The sequence below is a fragment of the Recurvomyces mirabilis genome, assembly GCF_035927965.1.
Source record: "Recurvomyces mirabilis strain CCFEE 5264 chromosome Unknown scaffold_1, whole genome shotgun sequence".
NCBI lineage: Eukaryota > Fungi > Ascomycota > Dothideomycetes > Mycosphaerellales > Teratosphaeriaceae > Recurvomyces > Recurvomyces mirabilis.
In genome coordinates this window covers 1,407,835-1,423,387 of record NW_027041935.1, presented here as the reverse complement: position 1 = coordinate 1,423,387, position 15,553 = coordinate 1,407,835, and the positions used below count along the sequence as shown (strand labels likewise).

Below are 15,553 nucleotides of genomic sequence, written 5' to 3'. Positions count from 1 at the left end.
GCAGTCCGTCTCCACGTCGACCGTGATGTAGTTCTCGTTGAGCATGATACTGATCGAGATAGAAGGGAGGGGATACTGGATGGTAAGTGTCCAGACCAAGGACCGGAAGATTGCTCCAAATGTTGTACCTGCCTACTGCAGGACCGCAGCTTGTCCATGTCGCACTTCTGTCATTCAATCAACATGTCCCTAATGCTGCATATTGTGTTCGAGAACGTCGATTTTTGCTTTTTCATGATCATACCAGGCCACGTCAAGCTGCGGGCAAGACGTGTACCGAGTGCTATCGATTTCATCTGTTTGCTAGCCATCCGTCTCTTATCACCCGCTTGCCAAAGAAAAGTGCTCCAAGAATGAGCCCGAAGCCAGCAAGCGCTACTCCTGTGTACTTCGCGCAGAGCATGCCGTACTTCATATCCACAGTATCAGTCTTGTTGAGGTTTACTTGGACCTCGACACTTCCAGCGATACCGAGTGCGAGGGAGATGGAGTAGAAGACGACTGTGTTGACGAGAGCCGGGGCCAGATTGTGGTGCTCCGGAGGCAAGCTGTCGGAAAGCAGAATTATGCTAGTTGGGTATATTAGGACCATACCGAAGGGCATAATCAGCTGTACACATTAGCGTGGTATTTTTGAGTGACGTATAGAGCTCAGCTTACAGTAGAGATGAATGTCTGAGCCCAGTAGCTTTGGCGCATCGGCTGCGCGGCGGCAATGATCTCGCTCACGAAGAACGATAGCAGGGCCATTAAGAGCGCAAATGACAAGTGCTGATGTTGGACCATGTAGACCACGACAGCCGCAGCTATACTACCAACAAGTAGTAACGGGATGAGTCCAGCAGCGACTGCGATCGCCGTTTGGCCTCGTAGCTCCACGAGATAGCGACATGAGTAGACCAGCCAGATCCCGAAGGAAGTCCACCCCAGAGCAAGCATGACCACAATCCACAGTACTGTCAAATTTAGAGATTTGACTGGAATCAGAGGATACAAGTCCCGTGACTCGATCCAGAAGAAGACGGTGAAGGAGATTAATCCAACCACGAGCAGGAACACCACGTGTGGCTTCTGCCAGCCGAAGACAGGTGCATTATTGAGTCCGATAGCCACTAGCATCAGTCCGACAACACCTAGTAGCGAGCCTGTCCAGTCCATGCTTGGTCTGTCTTCCATGTCGAAGAATTGAGCATTGTGCACCAATGATTCGGGAATGACAAGAAGAGCGAGCGTACTCAGAGTCCAGCTTGCAATCGCAAAGCTCCAGAAAGCCCATGGCCACCAAGCGCATTGTGCGAAGATGCTGGCGAAGACGGCGCCGAAGACCAGCCCACACGGTGCCATCGCGCCGAAGACTGTAAGTATCATCTTTTTCTTCATGCCGGGATGATGTGCTCGGTCGAGCAATGAGAATGCTCCGGCGATCAGCATAGCAGAGCCGATGCCTTGCATGCCCCGGCAGAAATCGAATGGTGCTTGTTGACCGATATACGCTGTACAGCCAGCAAAGCCAGACCATACGCCTAGCCATAGGTAGCCAAAGATGAATATCCGTTTATGACCCAAGACATCACCGATGCGACTGGCGATCAGGATGAAGATGCCGGTAGTCATGGCATAAGCTGCCGTGAACCACATTCGCTGCGCTGGTAGAACCGCGTTCAAGCTCTTGGCCATAACACCCGCTGGAGCTGTGGCTTGTCCCAACCCAGCCATGGCCATGAATTGTGCTGCTAGTACAACGCCGAGGAAGAGCGCCTCGTGCAAAGCAGAAAGCTTCAAAACTTTCCTCCGAGGCTCCTCTGTTTGCGACTCTGGTTTGACGTAGTCGTTTGGCAGAATGGGTTGCTGCGGATCCGTTCCATCGAGTTCGGCTGGCTCCGGATTGATAGATTCTTGATATGCCCGAGCGTACATCGCAGCTTCGAACAAGTTGGTTGAGCGTTCGTACATAGGTCCGTAATGTGTATCCGGAGGAGCAAAGTGTGGAGTCTGTCGGCTGTAAGGACTAGACATGTATGGATGTCCTATATGTACAGTCTGCAAGCTTGCAGGCGGCATGGTAGGTATGCACCATGGACAAGGGTGATTATCCCGGCAGTCGGGACTATTCCTACAATTGGGGACGTCTCTCACATCAGCTCGACCTCGTGCGGTTTCGGGCTTGAAGTCGGTCCAGGTGCTTGATGCACCGCAAGAGCTCACTCGAGAGTGTGCAGCCGTAGAAGGCATCGAGATGCCAGAGTATCGTCGGGTGCGTGCAGCTGACAGACTTCTCCCACTGACAGATGGCGCTGGTTGTCTTCGACTGGCCAGACTAGCTGCTCGGCTTTGTATGCTCGGCGCAATGCTACGCTCAACAGTCGGAGCTCCATTGCTCATCGAAAGCGGTGGGAACCTCTGACCCACCAGACTGGGTGATCGATCGTGCATGGCAGGTCGTGGAGATCCCTCAGTCGTCGCCGGCCAGATAGACAACATCGAGACAGCAGAAGAGTGGCTGTTGAGGACAGTCGGAACAAGCAGAAGGTAAGGTGCCTGGCAACCAGCACAGATTTATCGAGATAATGACGGAGGCTTGTGCCTGAGTCAAGATGGCGGTCTCATTGAAGACTTATCGATTTCTATGTCTCTCTAGCCTTTGGCACTCGCCCAGATAGGTATGCACTGTCGTCGATTGGGCCAAGAACCGTTCAACGGTGCTATTCGCAGTGATTTACCATGTGCAGTTTGCTCTAATGGCCGGAGGGTTTAGCCGTTGCTCCTTAGTCAGACCTGCGAAGGTTACCAATATCGTACTCGTCACATGTTGGAATGATGAGACGACTCGAGGTACCTCTCAAGCCGAAGCCCTGACCAGTCCAAGTGAGCCAGCTTGTTAGATCAGTACTCGATTGTCCCCATAGCCATGAGCGCGAGCCTACGATAATCATATAGCATAGCCTCAAGGACGTCTACCCGTCCACGGAGGTATCAGTGGTGCTGCGAGACATGTTGCAACTGCCAGCCCGGCGCCGTTATGACCATGCTAAGACCGTCCAGTTTGTCTACGGAGACTGGACAGTATGATCTGCTCTGTACTAGACGCAACACGCTGTATCGCACTGCAGCTTATCAGGCTTGTGAGCGTATGCATTGTGCTTCGAGACACAATCAGTGGGTGATGGAACAGTTGGTGAGCGGGAGAAGGGATGAAGTGGGCTACATTCGGCCAGATCCGCTGAAGTCAAAACGGTAGTGTCTGATTTGTGGTCTCACCTCACCTCCTGGCCAAGATCAAAATATCTACAAGATGGCACATACAAGAACTGACAGCCCCCTTGAAGAACAGGCACGATGCACACTGAGATGAAAAGACCGAATACGCAATGAAGTTAACACTAACCTGATCAAGTACTTTGCACCGTCGCACAACTAATTAAGACGAGCATCGCAACTCGATCCAACTTTTCGCCCTCGCCAAATGTGCGTGCAATGCACTGCCCATGCATCCATATCCTTCCTTGTAAACGCAATAGTGGTATCATGCAAGAAGACACGCAATAACCGCATCCCCGCCGTCGCTCATGGGGTATCTCTTCAGCCGTGTCCAGCGTTCAGTCCGTTCCTTCAGGCAGTACTGTGAAGCCCGCTATTTGAGCAGCTAGCACTTAGACCTGGCCCTGGAAGACCGGGTTGTTCTTGCCGAGGGTGGTGTGGTCGCCAGTAGAGCCGACTAGGCCACTGGTAGGTTGAGTTGACCCTACACCCGCACTGCCAAGGCCGAGGTTCTGCTGAGGAGCGCCGAAGGCACCGTCGACCTGGTTAGCGAAGCCGGCGTTGTTGCTGCTGCCAAGAGCACCAGTGTTGCTGCTTCCAAGCGCACCGGTGTTGCTGCTTCCAAGCGCACCAGTGTTGCTGCTTCTAAGCGCACCGGTGTTGCTGCTTCCAAGCGCACCGATGTTGCTGCTTCCAAGCGCACCAGTGTTGCCACCGAAAGCACCCGTATTGGAGCCGCCGAGGACGCCAGTGTTGGAGCCGTAGTTAGACTGGTTGGTGCCGTAGTTGCCAGCGTTAGAGCCATAGCCACCAGTAGTGCCATCGAGCTGACCGCTCATGTTGCCGCCACGGCTCTCGAGGCCCTGGCCACCACGAACGCCACCACGGGTGACATCGTGGGTCTTCCGCTGTACCTTAGACACGCCTGGGAGGCTCGAGGTCTCCTTGGCGTGGCCGAGGGAGAAGACTGGTGACTCCCACCTGTCACCCTTCTGAGCCAGGTTCTTGTACTCAGTGGCCTTGGTGGAGATACCGCCTGGCAGGGCAATGTTTTTGAAGATGGAGTCTTGCTGGGTGATGGCCACGTTCACCTTCTTGTCGGCAGAGGCGTTCTCCGCCTTCTTCTGGCCCTTGTTCATCTGAGCTTGCGCGGCGGTGAAGTAGCGCTGATACATATTCTGGATGTGCTCTGGGTCCGGGTTGTTCTTGGCCTCCTCTTGAGCACGGTCGGCCTCCTGCTTGATACGATATGCCATGGCGTCGAGCTGCTGGACCTGGTTCTTGATCTGAGTCTCGGCGACCTTCTGGAGGGCAGGGCGCATGACCTTGAGCAACAAAGGCTTGAAGAGAGCGAAGAGCAATTTGTGGTTAGACTGCTTGAGCTTGATGTTGATGTTCTTGATGTCGACGGTGACGTTGTTGATCTTGAAGAAGTGGGCGCGGTCGCTCTTGTCAGCAGTCTCCATGGCCACCTTGAAGCTCAGCCCAGTGCCGCCAAGGAAGATGTCCATGAGACCCTTGTCAGTGACACCTGGGAAGCCTTCCTTCTTCTTGACGTAGTAAGACACGTCGCGCAAGTCCATCTGGATGCCGGAGACAGAGAGCATGACCTTGTTCTTGTTCTTGTTCTGGAAGCCCTTGCGGCCCCAGCGGAAGTAATTGTCACTGCCGAACTCGAACATGTTTGGGGCGAGGTTGTCGCCCTCGAGAACCAAGTTCTCAATAATCATATCGATCATGTGGTCTGAGTACTCAATGCGAGGGACGGGTACGTAGCGGACGTGCTCGAAGAAGCCTGGAAGGATGACCTCCGTCAAGTCCTTAAGCAAATGAGGCTTGAATGTGGGCTGGCCATTCTCGTCGTTGCCGAGATCCATGAACAGTTTGTTCATAGCCTTGGCAAAGCTCTGGTTTTGCGGGTCCTTGTCGAACTGGTCGGCCAAGAACTTGAGCTCATCGACGATACGGTCGGTGTGGTTCCTGTAGCGGTCGCGCAGGAGGTAGTTGCCGTGGTCGTAAAGCCTGTTCCACTGCTCGTTGGAGTCGTCCTGGAGGATGTAACCCTGCTCTTGCAGGCACTTGCGGACGTAGCGGTCCATGGACTTGAACCAGTCCTTGAGCTCCGGGTCACGATCGGCATCGGCGTACATCTGGTTGACGGAGTCGAATAGGTCATCGAAGGAGGTGCTGTTGGCGAAGCGCTCCAAAAGGGTCTTCAGATCTGTCAGCATTGGCTGACTTCTCTGAGTGAAATCTAGATAAATACCTTGAGGTCAGCTTCAGCAGACGTTAGGCTATCCTGGTCGTGGGCACCTTTCACGGCCTCCTTGCCCTGTCCGGCGATGGTCTTGGAGTGGCCGGTGTACTCTTCAGCGAGGCGGAGGAGAGTATCAATAGCTTGTTGGTCTGCCCAGATGATTAGTATCTGAGCCTCACGAATGAAGCATGTTCGGTGACTTACAGTCAGAGTGACCCTGGATCTCAACAACCATCTTCTTCAAGCGGTAGATGATTTGGTCGCGGCGGTCTTTTGGCACCTTCTCCTTGAAGTAGTTGTTGGTACGCTCACGGTATTCGCGAGCCTGCTTCTTGGTGTCTTCGTCAGTGTTGTCAGACAGCTTCTGCTTAAGATTCTGAGCGCCAGCCTTGACACCGCCCTGTGCGTCAACGCTGGTCTGGCCGGCGCCGGCCTGCTGCTGGTCTGCCATTGCGCGGTCGCCAACAGCGCGAGGATCGCGCTCGCCCGATGGGTGGGCAGCTTGGGAGGCATCGCCGGCAGCGTCCTGCAGATCCTTCTTGCCGATGGGCATCCTAGACTGGACCTGTTGCCTGAGGTTGTCTCTTGACATGTCGGGCTTCTCGTGCCATGTGTTGTCGGGCGCTGGCTCGTCGAGTCTCTGAAGCTCCTCCTCGCCGGGGTTGACCTTGCTCGCGGCCTTCGTGGCAGCATCACCTGCGATGTCGCGAAGAAGGACGGTAGCGTCGCTCACTGGAACGCGTTAGTGGGAATTTATATAATGAGCAATACTCGTACTTACGAAGCTTGCGGAACTGGCCGTTGGTGATGAGAAGTTCGCCAAGAGTGCGCAGACCCTCGAGAGCCTGATTGCCGTGCTGCTTAGCGGTGGCCTTGTCGAGAGGCGCGTTCGGCGAGCTGGCATTGCCCGCGCCGATGTTCTGGGTCTGCCAGATGAAGTCCTGTAGAAGATTGCCGTCGTTCTTGCTGAGCAGCAGGATTTTGGCCTCCTCAATGACGTGGCGCAGATCGCCAACCAATTGCTGGCCCTCGGTAGAAAGCTTCTTGGAGGGGGTGCGCATCGAGTTCCACTCAAGTGCGGAGTTCATAGCGACATCGATTTGCTTATTCTGCGAGCGGGTCAATACATCTTCGAATGCTATCACGAGATCACGTCAGACTCACCGAAGGCACCTTGCCCTGTGCAAAGGCGGCGTAGATGCCATAGAGCTGGAGCTTGGCGTTGACATCCTTCTCCTTGATCTTCTCGTTGGTGGGCACGTTGACACCCGAGCTCGTCATGTTGGCGGTTGGTTGCTCACTGACGGTGGCTGCGTGTGAAGTTGTGAGGGTTGATGTGTTGGTAGAATCTGCTGGAGGAGCAGATGTGGTGCGTGGGGTTTGCTTTCTGATGCAATGGCAACAACAGCACAACTAGCGCTGCATGTGAAATTACAAGGCGTAATGGGGTATCTCAAGATATTAGTGTGTAGAGGAGAGAGCTCGCGGGTGAGGATGCGAGGGAAGTGTTTGGTTTTGTGTATTGATGAAGGTTTCAAAGCAGGAACGGGAGAGAGTTTGGCAAGCAATGGTGCAGGTGGCAGGAAACAAGGTTTGTCCTACGCACGGGGTCGTAACTGTGACGACACGAGGGTTGCGACTTTCACTTGCCGATTCTTGAACACACTCACTCACTCGCCCACGCCTTTCACCTTGGCAGTCCGAGTCACCCCCGTCTCCGTTCGCTCTTGCTGCTGTACACGCGCGGCTTGCGGTGCCACAATACTGTGCTAGTGAACCGCCTAGCAATATGTCGCGCCGCGCCACCAGCTCACCGTGAGCGATTGGCAACAGGGATGGAACTTGCAAGCTTGGATCCGACGTCATCACCGTGGAGATCCCAATCACAGACCTCCAGATGCGTTCTGGCCAGACCACCACTGTGAACTACTGGGAGCACATAATACCAGACACCGGCGCAGAGATCCTAAGCCATTGATAGCAGCTCATGCTGCCCTTTCCGTTCGGTATAGCCTCTTGACCATGGCGGCCCAAATGCTGTCTCCCGGTCGACCATCTTCAACTGTCCGAGCTTGGAGATTCGCGCTTGTGGCGTACCAGTGGCGCACAGGCCAGATGCTCTGGATGATCGTCTGCACACACCGACTGCTGGTTCCTGTTTGGTGACGCACGAACAGATTTGCTACTCCATCTGGACCGAGTGACATTTCATTTCTCCTTCGAGGAAGTATATGCTAGCACGTGCGGAGGCCATGCTAGTCGGATCCTTGACGTGCATGTGCTTGTACGAATTACCACGGTTGTAGTCGCGAGGAGCGGAGGAAACTTCCCCGCCAACAGCTCTCTCCTTCACTCTGTAAAACGCTACACTACGAAAGCGTCAAATTGTTACTATGGCTGTGAACGATTTGACCAAGATGTGGTATGTCGTACCACTTGCTAACATGTGTCCTTCGCCGTACTTAGGCTGGCTTGAAGCCGTGAAGATTTGGCTTTTCTACTGTTCTTATAGCATTGGCTGAAGGTGAGATTAAATGACCACGGAGAGTGTACAGAAGGTCACGCGATCGTGCGTCTACATCGACCTGAAGCATTCGAGCTGTTGCCCTAACATGCGCCATGACGTCTTCTGCCACGTTTCGACCTGTGCCCCCGCTACCATGAAATCAAGACGCGCATCATACGGTCAGCATGGATTCAGGCACGTCGTATCGCGATCCTGAGGCTTCGAGGTAGGTTTCGTAACTTTGCATCTAGCTGTTCGTTGTCGCGTCCAGAGCATTCTCCAACTATACAGACCTTAACAAAACCCAAACCACCAGCTCGAAATCATGGAGACTCTCAAAGCGGTAGTAGGCTTTGGTAAGAAGGAGCAGGAAGGTCAAGAACCCGTCAGTGGGGTTCAAGGGGAGGGTAGTGGCGTAGAGCCTTATGATGCTGGCAACTCAGGTGTGCTATCATTCCAGTGGTCAGCATCACGATACATGCTGACTCGAATTTCACAGCCGAGTCCGAGCTAGGTGGCAAAGCGCCTCAGCACACTGGTATGTGGTTCCCAGTAGCAAACTGCGGGTGAATTCAGCGACTTATACCTCACCAGATGCGACCCCAGCTATCGATCAACCCAGCGTGACTCACGCCACGCCTGCAGACGAAACCACGAGCAGTGGTAAGTCAGAAGCACCTGCACACGCGCCCGAGCCTGCTCTAGCGTCCACTGCTACCACATCTCCTCCGAGCACTTCTGAAACTTCGAAGGCAAACAATAGCGAGACGAACTCCAAGCCGTCGATTGGTAGTCCGGGCTGGTTCATGACAGCCTTGCCACTCGGCAAGCGCAAGCCTGAGGAGAAAGCGGTAGGGCAGCCAGCGGCAACGGACCACGAGGGTGCTAGCAATGCGGTCCAGACTGAGACTGGTATGGCGGCCGGAGCGGGCGCGGTCGCTGGAGCAGGTGCAGCTGCTGGCGTTGCTCATGAGAAGCATGAGGCGAATCAGACGAGTATTGGACTTCCACCAAATCACCTTGGTTCCGACGTGCCGGCAGCACCAGAGGCAGAACTAGCAGTAGCACCAGTACATGAAGGAGCTACCAGCAATACCGCGACTGCTGTGCCAGAAACGCAGCATATTACCCCTGCGACTACTGGTGTGGCGACAACCGCTCAAGATGATGTTACTGATCAAGCAACCCAAAGCGCCGCTCAGCCAGCAACTAACACAACCACAACCACAATCACGAAAGGAAACGAAGTACCCGACAAATCCGGCGGTCTCTTCAGCAATCCCTTCGGCTCTAACAAGAGAGAAGACATGGCCGTTCCTCAGACACCCAAGCAAGCTCAGCAGGGAACACCGAAGCAGAAAGAACCGCGCGAAATGCACGGGAGCAACCCCAGCGCCATTCCTACGGCTGGTGGGGTGCCTCTGGGAGCCGCAGCTTCGGAGGACCGCCGCAAATCCCGCGACGTGCGTCGGAGCATGAGTGTACAGCCGGACGATATTCCGGAAGCGGATGAAAGAACTGCTGCGAATACTGCGGCGAACGCTGATGTAGGGATGTCGAGCAAGTTTGTTGAGGGGACTCCTGCTACTGCTGAGGCTCCTACTATTGCTGGAGCTGAACACCAAAGTGCTGGCATTGTCGGTGCTGGAGCGACGAGTAATGTCCCTGCTAGCAGTGCGACATCGTCTTCTGCTACGCCGGAGAAACTTGGATCGCCTGAGGCTGGAGAGGAAAAGCATAGGAAGAGGAGCATTTTTAGCAAGGTGAAGGAGAAGATTAAGCACTAGTATTCTCGACAGGATGCGAAGCATAGAGTCATGCTCGGCTGTACGAGCCGGTGCGACCTTCAGTTTGAGGATGGGTGTTGTTCTGGATAATTGATGATGCTTGGGAGGTTGTCGTGGTTGACTTTGTTGGTCGTGAGCGTTGCGGATACCCACTTTGAGTTGTGTACATGTCTGTAATCAGGTATATTATCCTTCGTAACATAGCATCGGCCCATTTCTCTGTTCATGCTCAGCCATGATACATGTGGTTGACGTTGCAATGATTGATAGAGCGCAGGTTGTTGCCGTCTACATTGCGCGATACGCGATTCCAAAACCCTGGTGACCTTCTCGCATTCGTTCCAGCATCTATGCAGAAGCCCTCCCGGTCTCGGATGGCTGACGAAGTTGTTAACACTGATCTTGAGGACCACAAATGATTCTCATACCAGCCGATTAGCGCGAAGGATTGGCGAGCCAGGCCTTCTCATTGGCTTTCGGATGAATACGGCGAAGACGAAAGGGGAACTTTAATTACAACAACTGGAGCCCAGCTGAAGCACCTTCCGCAGAAGCGAGAACGGCCATTTTTCGGTATCTGCGCATGTGTGCTTCCCTTGCCCTTCCATGTCACTCCTTGACATATATATTGTACACTGTCCCCAGCCATGTCTACCAACGGCAAGACAGAGTCTTTTCCAGCAGCGATGCCGCAGAGCTCCATGGTTCGCAAGACCAGCGCACAGAATGTCCCAAGACGACGACGGAAGAGCAGTACACTCGGCGCCGACCCACGAGGAGACACTGGAGCGGGTGCTATAGCTACGAATCTTTCACCTCACGAATCGGACGGCTCACCTACATCCTCTGTCGAGCGGAAAGCGAATGAGAAACAACCACGCGAGCGCAAGAGGAAGAAAGCGCTCAAGCTCTTGAGAAGATGGAGACGCATGTCACGACGCCATACCTGGCTCAACCCTCTGATCCTCATAATCGTCGTATTATCAGCCTATTTCATCAGCCCCGGCGAACAGAATCTACTCCACCCATTCCTGTACCTCTCCTATGCCGACCCTGCACTCGAAGAACGGACGAACACACTTCCAGCGCATATTGGAGACGTAACACAATACGGCAAAGGACCCCAGGACCTCAAGTTCGTCGGCTTCTACATCATCGTTTTCACCTTCACCCGAGAATTCCTGATGCAGCGTTTCATCAAGCCGCAAGGCATCTACTTCGGCATTGGACGAAGTAAGATGGCGCGGTTCTTGGAACAGTATTATACGGCCATGTACTTCGTCATTTTCGGCCCGTTTGGACTCTTCGTTATGAGCAGGACGCCGGTGTGGTATTTCAATACTACCGGCATGTATGAGGGGTACCCGCATCGTGCGCATGAGGCGTGGTTCAAGGCGTACTATCTGCTGCAAGCCGCGTACTGGTCACAGCAGGCTATTGTGCTCATGCTGCAGCTTGAGAAGCCGAGGGGAGACTTTAAAGAGTTGGTATTGCACCATATCGTCACGCTGGCTTTGATCGGATTGAGCTACCGTTTTCATTTCACATATATGGGTGTGGCGGTTTATGTGACGCACGATATATCAGACTTCTTCCTGGCGGTACGTAATGATTGTTTTCGAGCAAAACGCAGACTCTGCAGGACTGACATGATTGCTACACCAGACCTCGAAAACACTCAACTACCTCGACCTCTGGCTCACAAGCCCCTTCTTCGCCGTCTTCGTCTTCGTCTGGGCCTATCTACGCCATTACGTCAATCTCGTCATCCTCAAATCTCTCCTCCCGCCAGCCACTTACACCATCCCGTTCACCTCTCTCACCATCCAGACTGGTGAATTTGCCATCGTCGGACCATACACGCTAGATTTTGCAACTCAACAATACAAATGCTGGATCAGCCAGCCCATGGTTTTCCTCTTACTAGCTGCTCTACAGTGCATTAACATCTTCTGGTTCTTCTTGATCCTCAGGATTCTGTGGCGGATTCTGGTTACGAGTAAGCTGTCGGATGTCAGGAGTGATGATGAGGGTGGCGAGAAGGAGGAGGAGGAGGGGGAGGAGGATGTTGTGACGAAGTCGAGTGCCATCGAGGAGAAGAAGAAGGCGGCTGGGTTGGGGAGTGGCAACGGGCATGCGAAGACGCCTATGCTTGCTGTTAATGGGAGGCCGATTAGTCCTGTGGCAGAGTAGCGGTCGAGATCGTTCATGAACTTCATCCCTTCTAGGAAAGTACAATAGTGTGATGACAGTTCTGTCGGCCTGCGGGGACCGCTCTGAAGGGTGCTTGCAGTTTGCTAAGAGCGAACGATAAACCCACTTGCTCCAGCTCTGGACATTAGCGCCAGGTTACAGCACTGTGTAAGTATCAACGCAAGGCTCTATCGTTCTCTGAGCAAGCATGCCACCAAAGAGCATGAAGGGTCAGCCACGATATTTGCTTGCTCCAGATGAACAAAGCGCCGGTGTGATAAGTAACGACGACGGCCAAACCTCCACCTGAGGTGTCCTCAATACTGCTTAGCATCACGATGGCAGCGCCGTCACTTCTAGCGAAACCTCGGTCCCGTCTGGAATCGCTCCCGACCGAGCTCATCGTCTCTGTTCTTGGCTTTCTTCAAGTGCCAAGGAGGTCGTCAGAGCTCGTCATTTCTGCCACCAGATTAGGACAGTCGTTGACAGCGTTGCCAGTGCTAACCGCGTGGCTTCTACCGTGCGAGCTCGGAGGATGTCGGAGATCGAAGCCTACGTCGCTGAGCACATCAGATTTGACAAGGATAAGCCGTTCCATCGTGTGCTGGCAGATATCTTCAACAGCAGAGGCATCTGGCCACAGCCAGTTGATCGTGATCCCGAGCTGGATGCCGTCGGTACAATCTGGACATACAATCAGCCCACCGACGTTGCACCTTTCGCTGGAGAAGAGCGTTGGACGACTGGCTTTGGTCATGCTTATAGACTGGCGCGATGCATTCTTGAGCTACATCTTCAGCACCACGCACCTGACTTCGTGGACAGTCGAATCGACATCATGGACCGTACGGCTTCCATCCACGAGATGGCTCGGAATGACTACGGTCTTCGTGAGGGGTATTTCGCAAAGGTGTACAACGAAATTACCACCAAAGCATCCAGAAGAAAAGCGATCCCTGGCAGCCCTCTCCCCGCGCCTCTACATTACCGTTGTATGCCTCACCGACCGCGGCCTCGGCCCTTCCCCTACACTGAACCGATGAGACGTTTTCGTGATGTGCCTGTCTGGCCACTCTCGGTACTTATCCAGACCGGTTCGCTCCGGGGCCTGGACGAATGGTTGATGCGTGCCTCCTTTTCAGTCTGTAAGTTGAGGTGGTGCTCAGACACTTTTGGTCTGCCTTTGCTACTCCAAGGGAGTCTTTTGTTTGCTGTCAGGACCGAATGGGCTTACGAAATTGTGGAACGGGCTGTGCAGACCGGAATAGCGATGGACATTCTTGTGCAGGCTGCAGTACTCGATGAGATATATGTTTACTAGGCTTCTGGGCCTGCGAGGAGAGTAGTGTGACTGCGTGCATCAAGTAGACAGATATCCAATGTATAGATAGATGCATAGTCAGCAGGGCTTGGCGTGGAGTACGAGTGTTTTCTACATGTATCCTACCCAGGTACTTTGACTCATGAACGCCATAGCCTCATGAACGCGGCTGTGCAAGTAAAGCCTTCACCTACCACGCTTGCCAGATTGTTCAAGACTACTGCCAATTGTAGTTGCTTCGCTTTACGCCTGCTGTGAAGTGCAGCATGAGTGAGTCATTCCTTTCTCTGTCTCAATGACTGCATGTCTTACACGCCAATCGCTCCGTTCCTTGTAGAATGAATCGTCACGGCTATATCTTGTCCCAGGCTTCCTACTGATCAGCTATCACGATAATCATGGCGCCTCATCAATGCTCAAAGGTAACCAAGACCAGATTTGAGAGTCTTCCACCAGAGCTAGTCACCAATATCCTTGCCCATTTGCCAACAAAAGAAGTCCTGAGAGCGCGCAACATATCGAGGCACTTCCGAAATCTCCTCCACAATTGGGACAACGAGAAAGCGATCGCACTCACCATTACAAGGCGTAGCCACACCAGGATTCGAAAGTTCATAGACTCCACCCTACTATTTCCCAAAAGCAGACCTTTCCATCTCGCTTTTGCGACCTTTCTGGTCCACCGTGGAATCCACCAGAATCACCCTGATCGCTTCGTGGACATCACCGCCTTTGTGCATCTTTGGCTGTACGTGCATCATGGTCCCATCTCACCCGATCTCGGACCAGAAGAGAAATCTTTTAGGACATCTGGTCTTTCCGTTAGCCTCATCATCTTTGCAATGGCAATCATCGATGTTTGGAGCCTCCAGCACCACCCGGAGTTCCCGACCGACCAGCCCAAAGCAGTGCAATCCCGGGCTGCGTTCGTGGATGCCGCATTGAGGAGATCATCACAGTCGAGGGTGATATCGAGAATATATGGGTGGGATGAAGGCTACCTTGGCAAGGTTTGGGATGAGCTGACAGCTCCTATACCGCCGTTCCTGGAGAGTGCAGAGGCTGCCAAATCTAGCGTTCAGGGCGGCGACAGGCATGTCAGAGGAAGCAACAGCAGCGTCGCGAGAGAAGCTGAAGAAATCTGGAATGTGTCAGTTGCCACGATCCCCCCAATCGACCCTTGCCAGACCACTCCCACGGCAATCCAAAATACCGCGTCGAGCCCCTTCGGTCATTGACGAAGCTACGAAGCCCTCAATACCTACAAGAGCAACGCAAGCACCCGGAAGGACTATGCTCCAGCGAGTGGCTTGAGCAGACGTTCGGACTACCGCCTTTGCCTACTGTGTCCTTTGCATATTACTGCAAGCACGAATGGTCTTATCGCATTATCGAGATGACGATTGGAGAGCTCGATCCGCTGGTCAAGGCTGCTGTTCTTGAGGACATACTCATCTTCTGAAACACAGGCCTCGATAATGCATGATGTATGTAACCCCAGCATAGACTTGCTTTGCTCGCTAACACTTTGAGCTGTTGTTAGAAGAGGCTACCCGATTCCCTCCACATGCCTACCATGGGACTGACCTGATGCCTGGTCTGATACACAGTAGCTACTCCCGTCTACACGCGGGGCCATGTGGTAGGACCTTGCAAAGGATATGGTGGCAGGTGCTATATTCAGCTTGCAGTTGTGCACGTGAGAACGTCCAGCATCGAGCTTACATGACAATCCTACACGCATACACCACGCCATGGCATGAGCCTCCTGACACGTACCTCTCTTTACAGCGAACGTGACGACACGTTGACGGCGCACCTTTGTTAAGATCTCACGGCCTGATCTTGTGCCTCACCTGGATACATAAACTCGGATCAGTGCCCACGACAATGACCTTCTACATTAACGACAATACGCTCTTCCACCCCTCTTGCGTGGCTGGTCTTGCTTTTGAGCGGGTTCGACGACACTTTAGCGCTTCCCACTAAGAATGTAGCTCGCCATGAGACAAGCTCGTCGTCCGCCCGGAAGGACGCGGACGGTCCGAACAACTCCAACAATGACAGCATTACCTCGTCTATCGAGCCGGAATGGTTCAGCATTAAGAGTACCGCTGAAATTACGAAAAGCAAACCGCAGTGGCGAGAAGATCGAGTTCACGAAATATGGCCAACCTATAACATCGAAGTCGGCCATCCACTCTTTCCACATGGGGCGGTGCGTACCTACA

General features: G+C 53.5%; 5 protein-coding genes across 5 annotated transcripts; 3 read left to right on the top strand and 2 right to left on the bottom strand.

Annotated features, from left to right (window-relative positions):
• Nucleotides 1-292: 292 nt before the first annotated feature.
• Nucleotides 293-2,016, bottom strand: LTS14_000599 (uncharacterized protein; the record flags this gene model as incomplete). Its single annotated transcript, XM_064833311.1, has 2 exons — nucleotides 293-610; nucleotides 661-2,016. 2 exons carry the CDS (start codon nucleotides 2,014-2,016, stop codon nucleotides 293-295), a joined length of 1,674 nt encoding a protein of 557 aa, XP_064699580.1.
• A 1,634-nt stretch (nucleotides 2,017-3,650) lies between these two features.
• LTS14_000598 (uncharacterized protein) lies at nucleotides 3,651-6,796 on the bottom strand (the record flags this gene model as incomplete). The annotated part of the gene is made up of 5 exons (XM_064833310.1): nucleotides 3,651-5,501; nucleotides 5,525-5,664; nucleotides 5,720-6,247; nucleotides 6,297-6,624; nucleotides 6,680-6,796. The coding sequence occupies 5 exons, from the start codon at nucleotides 6,794-6,796 to the stop codon at nucleotides 3,651-3,653; spliced, it is 2,964 nt and encodes a 987-aa protein (XP_064699579.1).
• A 1,550-nt stretch (nucleotides 6,797-8,346) lies between these two features.
• LTS14_000597 (uncharacterized protein) lies at nucleotides 8,347-9,808 on the top strand (the record flags this gene model as incomplete). The annotated part of the gene is made up of 3 exons (XM_064833309.1): nucleotides 8,347-8,464; nucleotides 8,521-8,559; nucleotides 8,616-9,808. The coding sequence occupies 3 exons, from the start codon at nucleotides 8,347-8,349 to the stop codon at nucleotides 9,806-9,808; spliced, it is 1,350 nt and encodes a 449-aa protein (XP_064699578.1).
• Nucleotides 9,809-10,455: 647 nt separating this feature from the next.
• On the top strand, nucleotides 10,456-12,001 carry LAG1 (sphingosine N-acyltransferase lag1; the record flags this gene model as incomplete). The annotated part of the gene is made up of 2 exons (XM_064833308.1): nucleotides 10,456-11,409; nucleotides 11,474-12,001. 2 exons carry the CDS (start codon nucleotides 10,456-10,458, stop codon nucleotides 11,999-12,001), a joined length of 1,482 nt encoding a protein of 493 aa, XP_064699577.1.
• A 535-nt stretch (nucleotides 12,002-12,536) lies between these two features.
• Nucleotides 12,537-14,560, top strand: LTS14_000595 (uncharacterized protein; the record flags this gene model as incomplete). Its single annotated transcript, XM_064833307.1, has 2 exons — nucleotides 12,537-13,146; nucleotides 13,707-14,560. 2 exons carry the CDS (start codon nucleotides 12,537-12,539, stop codon nucleotides 14,558-14,560), a joined length of 1,464 nt encoding a protein of 487 aa, XP_064699576.1.
• Nucleotides 14,561-15,553: the final 993 nt, after the last annotated feature.